Source organism: Quercus lobata, chromosome 9 (genome assembly GCF_001633185.2).
Source record: "Quercus lobata isolate SW786 chromosome 9, ValleyOak3.0 Primary Assembly, whole genome shotgun sequence".
Lineage (NCBI taxonomy): Eukaryota > Viridiplantae > Streptophyta > Magnoliopsida > Fagales > Fagaceae > Quercus > Quercus lobata.
The window spans coordinates 3567578-3579317 of record NC_044912.1 but is presented as its reverse complement, the minus strand read 5'-3'; the positions used below and the strand labels follow the sequence as shown (position 1 = coordinate 3579317).

Genomic DNA, 11740 nt, shown 5'->3' with positions numbered 1-11740 from the left:
ATATATATACATACATATATATATATATATATATTCTTGAATCAAGTAATTCCATTTTGATCTTTTCACAGAGTTTATTCACAACCACTTCTACTGTTCCTAAAAAGTTAACAGAATTTTAACTAGTATACCATGATGTAGTTCAATCCATGTATGTTATGATATATTCTCTTAGCTAATTATATGCTTCATGGTACGTGAAAGAAGCTTATCATTTGAAATTTATGGAAATTACCTATTTTGTAGATGCCAACCAGAGATATTAGCCACTTCTCTTAAAGTAGCCCTCCATGTTTCCACCCTCTTTATGTTATCCTCAAAGCATTTTTGGTGATCAATAAAGGCTTGCTCAAAAGTTCCTGTTTGTTTTCGTACATCAGATGGGTCTACATTGTAAAAAATTGGAAACACCGTCAGTCCCATTTCCTTTCTGCATTTGATAATCTTGGCAAGCTCATCCAAGCACCACTTAGAAGATACATAGTTTTTTGAAAGAATTATGATAGCAAACTGTGATTCTTCTATTGCTTTGAAGAGCTCAGAAGCAATAGATTCTCCTCTCTCAAGTCCTTCGTCGTCCCTGAAGGTAATAATGCCCGTTCGTTGCAAAGCATCATATAGATGGTCCATAAAAGTATTACGGGTATCCTCACCCCTAAAACTAAGAAATACATCGTATTTCTGCTGACACGTCGAAGAAGAAAATGGTGACGGCAATGAGGCTCTTTTACGTTTCATTGAAGCTGTTGGAAATTTAGATAAAAGAAGTACATCCAATTAGAAATAAAGAAAATAAATAATTAAATTAGGGAAGAAGAAAACGAAGTGACGTGGGATTTTTATTTCAGGCAGGGAGTGAAACGGTAATAATAAAATGTGATGATTGTGTGTTAAAACTACGGAATTTAAGCACTCTTATCGAAACTCTAATATTTGAAAGCAAACCTTTGTTTGTTGCTTATTCATTCATTTCATTGGTAATGAGAAAACCAACTCGAGGTTTAAACATTGAAACAAACAAAAGTTGAAACTTGCTTCACGGAAATTAGGAAGAAGAAAACAATTTGATATGGATTTTTCACGCCAAGAAAGAGAAAAAAAAAAAAATGAAACGGTATGAATAATAAGTGTTCAAAATGACAACTTACAGAATTGGAAATTGAAATAACAGTAGACTAGTAGTGATTGTTTGTAATGATCGAAACCCAGTTGAAACAAAGGCTGATCCAATTGGTATTAGATACCTATTGGCAGTTTAACGAAGGAATGGACTCTGTTCTTTATTTCTCCGTGTGTTTGTGTCCACACCTTCAATATCCTTTGTTTCAAGTCAAGTCAACTACTCTTCCTTTTACGTTGCTTTTTATTATTATTATTATTATTATTATTATTATTATTATTATTATTTTAAATCCATTAAGGAGAAACGAGACAGGGTAGTTTTGCGGTAACCAGCTAGAGAGATGTGGTGGTGGTGGTGGTGGTGGTGGGCGTACCACGTACCTACCGCGAGAGATTTCCATCTACAAGGAAATTTTTTCTTTGGGTAAACTCTACAAGGAAATTTACTCCCTAGTCTCCTCGTTCATATATTTGAAGAAGAAAAAAGGTAATACTTTTTTATTTAGCCGAAATTTATGGTAAAATATAAAAATTATCATTATAAAAATTTATTGCTCTTGCTTTCATCTCCATCTCCATCTCTATTTTATATTTTCGATAAACTTCCTTCTTCATTTCTAATTGTTACTTATTTTTATTTTTTTAAAACTTAATTGTTATTTTTCTATTATGGGTTATTCACACACTTTTTTATGTATATAATATTTTTTTTTATGAGAATGTATATAATATGTTGAGTAAATACGAATGATTAATAATTTTATTATAGTAAAAGATAATGGATGATTTGTAAGATTTAATCTTAGGAACAATAATTAGTATATTCATTATAGCAAGAAACAATAAGCTTAATGAACATATAGTTTATCATTTATTCTCTTGTTGGTATTATGCATAAATTTTTCTACTAAGGAAATCAAGAGTACCGCAAGATTCATCTTCTAAGAAAACTCGTGTTGATTTGAAAAATCATTCTTTGAATCATGATTTACGAGAACATATTTCATCTTATCATCCTAGTGATTAGGATGAAATTAAAAAAAAATATATTAATATTAGTTATGAAGAGGTTCTTGTCAACTTCTACAACATGAATTTGAATGACCCTCTAAAAAATATTTCTAGTGCTACCGCTAATTAGAGGCTGCCCAAAGCATTATCTCTCCAAGGAGAAGAAATAAATGATATTTATGTGTGGTTTACCTACATGTATAAATGGTGGTTTACCTACTTGTTTTCCTTTTAAATAAACAAGCATTTATCTTTTGTCATTTTTCACCATGAGAGGACTAAATCCCAAACTTTTGCGAAGTTTCGTTTTGCTGATTTAAAGTTGTTATATATTCACCATAATCTTTAAGTTGATGAATGCATTTTACCATTGTCAAACTAATTCATGAATTTTTCTAATTCTTGTTCCATGTTTTTCTTGATTAGCTATAAACCGAAAATTACTTCAAATAATGATTTTTTTTAATTGCTTAATAGTGAGCGAGTATTTCCTCTAGCGTATGAAAACAAGTTACAGATGAGGCATATGGAGTATGTGTGCTATAGTGAGATTGAAGGATCTTGGCCTATGAGTATTAGTAGCTTATTTATGAAAATTCATAGGATAGATATTGGGATACAGACTAGAATAAGAGAAGATGTTGGTATAAGTATAAATTCCTAGCTTTTGATATTGCTCTGCCCCATAGGCTTGTCTGCATAAAGTTTCTAAAGCCCCAGCCTTTCCCACCATGATTTGCAATCACAAAAATTCAATTATCACTATGCTTGAATTATATTCCTTACTCTGGCATAACAGTTTCTCAAACTAGCATACATCAATGGTAAACTAATAATAATGATGTGATAATGATAATAATAACAACAACAACAACGGAAATGAAAAACATCTATGACAACAAATTATGGTTTCGGATTCAAGTAAATTAACAGATATTAGATAGTTAGTTTTAGGGAAGCTGATAAAGCTCATATACTAAGCAGGCTAGCGGAGGTTGAGTCAAGCACAAAAAAGGTCTAGTTTCCACTGACCAAAGTTTGGGTAGCCCAATACTCAATTGAGTTGAACATTTTTGAAGCTTTTCTATGGATACATATATTTCAAGAGTAGCTGATTCCATCCAAATAGAGAAATTCTCTACTTTTCAACAAGTCCACAACACTTTTACTTTTTAAATTCCTTCCCCTTTTACTTTTTAAGTCTTCTGGCGTGGCACAACAACAACCGCACTAGTTACTGATTCTAAAATAGGACACACTAGTAATTTTGTGGTGAGAAAAAGATCACCACCAAGATGGTGGTCGCAATAAGCAGCAAAAGGTAGAGGAGACAAAACTCACATGAGAGAGAGAGAGAGAGAGAGAAATTAATGCTCTAAGCAATGTATTCAAAAAGAGAAATCAAAATCATGGAAATAAAACTATAAAATTAGATGATAATGTAATCGTTTGAGATTAAATACAACATTAAAATACAGGACCACAAGTTGAAATTTTTTATCATATAATAGGATTATATGAAAATTTTAAACAAAAAGAAAATAAAATTTATATATAATTTTTTTATTTTTACTGAACACTAAAATTTTCATTAGTTGACAAAGAAAGCAATATAGCATCATTTAATTTAGTAAAAAAATTGGTGCCCTTGGTAGGTTTTGTAAACAATTAAACTAATAGTTTAATACACCTAAAATTAAATATTTTTATGAAAAAAATACATTGACTAATTTTAATAAATAATCTTAAAAATATTTTAGAAGATAAATTATGTATTATATAACATTCTAAAATAATTACATATTCTTGTGCATAGTGTGGGTCCCACTAGTACTAAGTGATGCCTCATTCGAATCTGGAGCCTCATGGTATACAAGATGAGCTACATTTAAAAACTGCTTTGCAAATTCAAATTACCAATTGTTTTGGCTTCAAATCCCTGGACCCATAGAATCCAAAGGCCCTCCCACACATCAATGCTATAGCCTTTTCAATATCTCTCCATATCAAGAGGCCTTGAAGGCTTTCACTTCAACCCACTTTAGCCACTCCTTGTTATAAGTGATAACAGGTGATTGGCTTGTATAACCGAGAATCTCTGCCAAATCAGTGGGTTGTACATTTTGTTCCAGTCCATCATGATTCATGATTAGCTTAATCTAACATAGGCGCATTGATAACTGCTTAATTGATATGGCTATAGTTTGTAAGGTACTTAAACCGCTACGGTTCACAATCATTTTGGACATCTAGTGACTAGTGTACAAGTAACACCACCTACATATGTTCTTCATTACAAGTGCTTCATTACAAGTAACTGGGAAAGGTACCAATGCTCGCAAGATCTTTTATTAATCATCATTTACATTGCACCAAAATTATATTATTTACATTGTCAAATAACATTGATGAAAAGAAAGGCCTAGAAATTATTATTATTATTTATTTATTTAGTTATAATTTATTTTTTCAAAACAAGCACAAATTTCTCTCTATATTATGTTATCTGCTACAAGAATCTCCCTCAAATATCCTTTCCTTAGCTTTTGACACTTGAAACATCTATAAAAATCCAATTAATAAGCATTCAAAACCAGTTTAGTCTGCGAGCCTAGCATGTTTCAATTGCCAACAAATCTAATGAAATATAGATTTGACACCAGTTATTCTAATCTGAAACAGTTAAAAGCTTTGGAATATTCATGTTTATGATCAATTTAAATATAAATAAATTGTTGGAGAGAGAGAGAGAGAGAGGAGGGGGGGGGGGGGGGGGGGACAACTATCTAGAAAGGAAGATTTTTTTGGTACTAATAATCGTCTTTCGCCAATTTGTGAAACTTGTTCCACGAGCAACTAGAAATGCTTTTACAATAGGCCCTCTCTCTAAATCCAATCCAAAGGACGTTGGGCATACAAGAAAGACCAAAGCGGCACCTACTGGACTCTCAACCAGATAATATGCTCCAAGATTGACATATTCTCCCTGTATGTTTCCAGCTGATTCCTCTAGCAATACAAAAGAAGAATCATGACTTCTACAATGGCCTGATTTGCTGATTTATTTTGAAGATGGCCATACCATAACTATCAACTAGACAAGTCCAAGAAAGAGATTACTTCAAGGGAGAACTTGTTTGACGCTTTCAACAGTGTTTGTTGACCTTTTAATTGCAAGGAAATATTCTAGAATGGAGACTGAATTAATGCTTAATTAGCTGATCATATGGCATGATTGATAAAACAAAATAGCTTCTAAACTTGAAAATTCACAACTATGGCTCTCATAGACATCAACTTAAATACGCTACACTCTCTTCATTCCTTAGATCTCTTGTTCTTTGTAATTAGTTTTTCCTTTATGTTTCTGCTTTTCTTTCCTTTTTTTGTAATCTTTGGTTTGCTTTGTGCTTTTTTACATAAAACAGTTTTTTGAATATACACCTTTCTTACTTATCAAAAAAAAAAAAAAAAAAAAAAAAAACTTAAATACACTACAGTGTATGGGGAAAAAAAGGTATAGTTTGTGGAAAAGTCACCTGAAAGTATAGCTTGTGCCTTGTAGGCTATCCAATAACAATTATGAACATCATCGGTTCATCCTATGAAAATTGTCATAACTGAAACCATATAAAAATAAAAAATAAAAAGAAGAAGATGAAAGAAAAGATCCTGGCTCTACTGTCTTTATGAAACAAGATACAAGGATACGTCACTTGAATACATTTCCAAATCATTATAACCAAAACCATATATAAATTCAATACAACATACCAATCAGACTGACAGAAATGCTTATGCACATCCAGTAGCCATAGCCTCAACTGAAATCCTCCTATGAAAATCCTTCCCATTTAGCAGCTAGACAAAGTATAAACAAAACACGAGTGTCATCTTCTGCTGACTTGTTAATTGTTATCATCTGCATATATGTGAAAACTTGAGTTAGTATGGTACTATAATCAAAACAAAAAATAATAGCAATTTACTCATTAATAATCAGTATAAGTGGAGTTCCTCCTTGCGTTTTCTAGAAGGCATGTCACCAATGATTATGAAGTATAGACATGGTAGAGACTACACAGTCTCTAGTTTTCACATTTAAAAAATTTATGAGGATAATTTCTCTTGCTTCTGCCAGCACTACACAAGGTGAATATGAAAATTAGCATAATACTTGGACACTTGCAAATGGGATGCCATAATAAGATTGAGCCACCTACCTTACCTAAGCAATTTTGCATCTTTACTATGGATACATGTATTTCATTAGCAATTGGTAAATCTAAAGGTGTGCCTTCTAATCTACACTGATAAAAGTAGGGCATTAGCACAAATGCAGAAGTGATTGGAATGTAAAGAAAGCTGAAGCCACCAATATGACAGCATGTATGGTTGGTTAGAACAATCAAGTAAAATAAGTTGCAAGCCACAATAAAGAAGTGGTTGGTCTAATTGTAAAGAACCTAAAGGTGGAGTAACTTTGGTGAGAGTCCCTTCGAGTCTCTTGTTTTGCAGTTTTTCTATTTATATTTTTAATTTTCTTCTTTTAAGAAAGAGAAATTTCATTAACAATAAACTTAAGAAAGTAGAAACATAAATTGCTCTCTATTATTATCTCATCTACTAAAATAGTCTCACTGATATGTCCCCACTCTAGCTTTGAAAACCAGAAACATCAATAAAAATCCAACTAAGCATTCAAAACTATTTTAGTCTAAAGGCCTAGCGCATTTCAATTACCACCAATTTTAATAAAATATAGATTTGACACCAATTACTCTAGTCTGAAATAGTTAGAAGGCTTCGAAAATTCATGCTATATGATAAAGTTGACATAAATTACAGTATAAAGAAGAAGATGAATTAGAAGAAGGGAGGGAGGGTGGGGGGACAATTTTGTAGAAAGGAAGAATTTTTGTACTAGTAACCTACTTTTGCCAATTTGTGAAACTTGTTCCATGAGCAAACAAAAATGCTTGTACATTTTAGCAATATAAATAAATAAGCTTGTATAATACACCCTGTCTTTAAATCCAATCTGAAGGACTTTTAAGGATTTAACAAAGGCCACAACAGCACATACTAGTGTCTCAACCAGATAATATGCTCCAAGATAGACATAGGCTCCTCTATGTTGCTAGCCGATTCCTCCGGTGATATAAAGGAAAAATCACAACTTCTACATTAGCTTGATATGCTGGTTTATTTTGAAGAAAGATATTAACAATATAATGGTTAGGCCGTAAGGCCCTTAACTATCAAGTAGGCAAGTCCCAGGAAGAAGATTACATCAAGGGTGAAATTGTTTGAAGCTTTCAAAAGTATTTGTAGACTTTTTAATTATAAGTACATATTCTAGAATAAAGACTGAGTTAATGCTTATTTGATCATAGTGTGATTGAGAAAAAATAAAAGTAATAGCTTTTAAAACTTTGCCAAAATTCACAACTCATGCTCTCATGTAGATTAACTCAAATACACTACATGAGATAAATGTGAGAAAGGCAACTAAAAGTATAGCTTGTAGGCTCAATTTAACTTTACTTCATCCTATTAAAACCTAATAATTGAAACCATATATATCATATCTAATATTGACTAGAAACTGTCAAAAAAGGAAAGGAAAAGAAAAGATCCTGACTATATTCTCATTATGAAAGAAGGATATATCACACGAATACATTTCCAAATCATCATAATATATAAATTCATTACAACATATCAGGATTTTTATCCAAAAAAAAAAAAAGAAATAGAAAAAACACAATTAGATTGACAGAAATGCTTGTGCACATTCAATATCAGTAGCCTCAATTGAAATTCATCCTATGAAAATCCTCCTCCCTATTTTACAGTCAATCAAGGTATGAAAAGAACATTGGCATCATCATCTGCAGACATGTCAATTATAATCTGTATATATGTAAAAACCTCGAGTCAGTATGGTACCATAATTATTGACTCATTCCTAATGAGTGTAATTAAAGTTGCTTCTTGACTGTTTTTGTAGGCATGGCTCCAATGATTCTAAAGTATAATGCAGTCTATAGTTTTCACATGTCAAAAATTTATTTGGCAAAATTCTCTAGAATTTGCAGCACAAGGTGAAAATGACAATTAGCATAATACTTGGACAATTACAAATAGGATTCTGAAATAGGACTGAACAATCTACCTTAGCAAAATCCTTAGAGCAGTATAAGAGTAAAGCTTGAGAAAATATTTCCGAAAAAAAAAAAAACTACTTGTAAGATACAATATCTATTAATTTGGACAGAATCGTAACAGTCTCATTTTAGGGATTTAAATTTAATAATTGAAATTTTATGGATTAAATTGTAGAATGGTCAAATTGCAAAACTCAAATACTAATTTACCTAAAAATATATATAAAAGGGCAGGGGTCACACACTACATGTAATAGTATAAGCACTGATTGCAACAGAAATTGAACTGAAGAAAAAGAAGAAGGTGATGGTGATGACGTAGACCCTCCTTTGAGTTCTCATGGAAGCCATAGGAAATATAGAGATAAAATTTGAAGCACAATATGTATAGAACTGAAGAAAAAAGGAACATACATAAATTAGTGAAGAAGAAAACAATTTGAAGAGATGAATGCGAGTGATTGGGAGAGAGCAAAAGGCAGAGGAAATCAACGCTGGGCTGAAACCGGCAACCGGTCAATAAAGTTAAGAATAAGCTGAATTTATAGAAGGGCCCGGTTAACGTGCCGTTAAGCTATCTATTATAATTCTCCAAAAAAAAAAAAAAACTATCTATTATTCCATTAATCATTAATTTTAAATTTTAAATTAGGTAAAAAATAAAGTTTAATTATAAAATTGATTGTAACTTAAAATTACAACTTATATTTAAAAAAATTAACATTATTAGCTATTTTGAAACTCCAATCATTTTTTTTTTTGTGTGAATATAAGATAGAATTTTACCCTAGCATAATCTAAGTGTATATGTATATGAAACTCCCTTCTAGAGACTTGAATCCTAGCCATTGCTCACCACACCCCACAAGCACTTATACTTGTGGAGTGACTATCACACTAAGGGTGTGCGGTGGTTGAAACTCCAATCGTTGGATTGCATATTCTTTATGATTTTAATACACATCTCAAATTTTGTGCCATTCAGATATTATTTACTGTATAATTTATAAGCTTATATTTTTTGTATAATTTTAAACTACAAAAACTTGCAATTTAAATAATTTATTGATGACATATCTATTAATCTTTAATTTTCTAAAAATTTGCAAGTATGGAAGGTATGAGAAAAACATGTAATCCAATGATAGATTTGTCAAAATTCATCTCCAATAAAAAAATATTGAGTAAGTTTGTAACCTTAATTTACAATTAATTTTGTTACTAAATCTTGTCCTTAAGTAAAATGGTTTTATTAATGAATGCCCATAGGACATTTTTTAATAAACCATTTTAGAAAGTTTTAATACTACTTTTAAGAAATATATTTAAAAAAAAATTGTAAAAAAGTTAGTTATTTTTTCTTTTTCCATAATAAAATGATTTCCTAAGATAATTTATTAATAGATGCCCTAAGGGCATCCATCAGTAAAATCCCTTCTTGATGTGCATGAAATATATACAATAAAGTACTCACATATCTACATATTTAGCCTTACTTTTATGTTATTTTGTGACTGATTATATAATATGTTTGTGTTATAGGTAACAAGGGCTTTACATGCAAAGTGGGGCTAGGCCAATTGAATCAAGCCAACTTACATCCAGCCAGGCATTAATTCAAGAAAAGACCAACCCAATTAAATTTAAGTCCAATTGGAGTAAGGAATCAAAGGAAATTTGCGCCAAATCCAAGTCCAATTCGGATTAGGATTCCAGACTGCACATCAGTTAGTATTTTTGGCATAACTTTCGGCTCAGATGTCCAATCGAGATGATTCAAGTTGGGTTGGAACGATAACTTAAAGGGCTACAACTTTGTAGTTTACCAAAAGTCCAAATTCTGACGTTAAATGGGCCAAAATAGTCGGTTAAGTGAAACCTAAAAATCTGAGATTTTCTCCAAACGGGAATTCAACTTGTAATAGGATTCCTTAACCTATTTAAAGACTCTTTAGGGCAAAATTCAGGGAGGCTAGTGCTAGGGCTAAGGGGACTGAACATATAGAGGCTGCGGCTAGGATTGGTGCGTAGGAGCAGAACGTGTTCTTTTTGTCTATGGCTTTTCTCTAGCACTGTGACTATTTCTTTCTCTATTTTATTTGTTTAGTTTAATGGTTAGTATTTTATTTTTATGTTTTCTTTCAATTACTATGAGTAGCTAAATTTATAATTAGGGTTGAAGATGAAACCTTGTTAAGGATTATTAGTGATATTTATGTGATTTGATTTTTCTCACAATAATTGTTCTTTAATGATTTAAATTGTTCTTGCTTCATATCAATTGACTAAGATGAGATTCTAGATATGAGTTCAATCATGTTTTTCTCATGATTTAGGATTTGTCTTAATTAATTGAATGCTTGGTTTATTAATTCTTGATTATAAAATCGGATATATCTTGTGATTTGTTTGACTACGGATACAATTTATGATTTGATTTTATACTTAAGAAGCGAAGAAGAACATGCTTTTGATTTTTAAAATAAGGGTTTAAATGATGATATTTTCCATGATAACAAGATTGATTTCTAGATTATCATGTAGTGAGTTGGGAAAAATTAATGATCATAAATATATGCTAATATGACTTACAAGGCGGATTCCAAAACCTTTATTCCTTTCTCTTGATTGTTTACATCTTTTTATTACTTTATATATTTTTCTTAGTTTAACTATTTGCTTAATTTTATTAATTGCTTAGTTTATTTTATTGTAACCAACCAATTTTTATTTAAACTAGATTAGGATTAATTGGGTTAAGGTTTAATTAATTTTCCTACATTCATACAAGTCTCTGTGGGTTCGACCTCGTTCTTGTCCAACTATACTTCGGTACGGTTCGTACACTTGCGAGTATTTTAAAATTTCACAACACTTCTCTCAAAAAATTTAAAAAAAAAAAATCCTCTCACCTTTTTCTCAAAAAAAAAAAAAAAAAAGGTTTTCATCTCAATTTATTTAGAAGAGTTTCATCTCTCCTTGTTAGGAAAATTGAGGGTTTTTTTTTTTTTTTTTTTAAGAGTATAGTACATTTAAACGTTGTATTTTTCTATAAAAAAGCATTATATTTTAAGTGTAATTTCAAATTAAATCTTATAATTTTAAAATTAAACCATAGGAGGTATATTTTTTTTTTTTTTTTCCCTTTGAGAAGAAAACCATAGGAGGTATATAATAAGACTATATTACATATTAAACTTGATAATTCTGCTAATTTAAAATTAAGCCCTAAACTTTTAAAATTGTGTCAATACAAACCCTAACACCCAGAGGAATCATACATAAAAGTATACAACAGGGCTTAATGCTTAAATCGTATCTCCATGAAAGCTGCTTGGGAACAAAGGCCCTTCAAAATCATGCTCTGAAGTCAATTTACAACAACTATGACCAACTGGGATTTTCTTGGAATAGCTTGAACTACCTGTAGAGCATTT

The 11740-nt window shown here is 31.0% G+C and overlaps 1 protein-coding gene and 1 long non-coding RNA gene across 2 annotated transcripts; both read right to left on the bottom strand.

Moving 5' to 3' along the window:
- Nucleotides 1-231: 231 nt before the first annotated feature.
- Nucleotides 232-738, bottom strand: LOC115961065 (TMV resistance protein N-like). Its single transcript, XM_031080112.1, has one exon. The coding sequence runs from the start codon at nt 736-738 to the stop codon at nt 232-234; it is 507 nt and encodes a 168-aa protein (XP_030935972.1).
- A 4247-nt stretch (nt 739-4985) lies between these two features.
- LOC115959843 lies at nt 4986-8803 on the bottom strand. The gene is made up of 3 exons (XR_004085017.1): nt 8514-8803; nt 5673-8027; nt 4986-5142 (listed from the first exon to the last, which is right to left on the bottom strand). It is a non-coding gene; the product is annotated as an uncharacterized LOC115959843 (long non-coding RNA).
- Nucleotides 8804-11740: the final 2937 nt, after the last annotated feature.

Excerpts from the sequence above, each read along its gene's own strand:
- LOC115961065 (XM_031080112.1), bottom strand. The coding sequence starts at position 738 with ATGAAACGTAAAAGAGCCTCATTGCCGTCACCATTTTCTTCTTCGACG.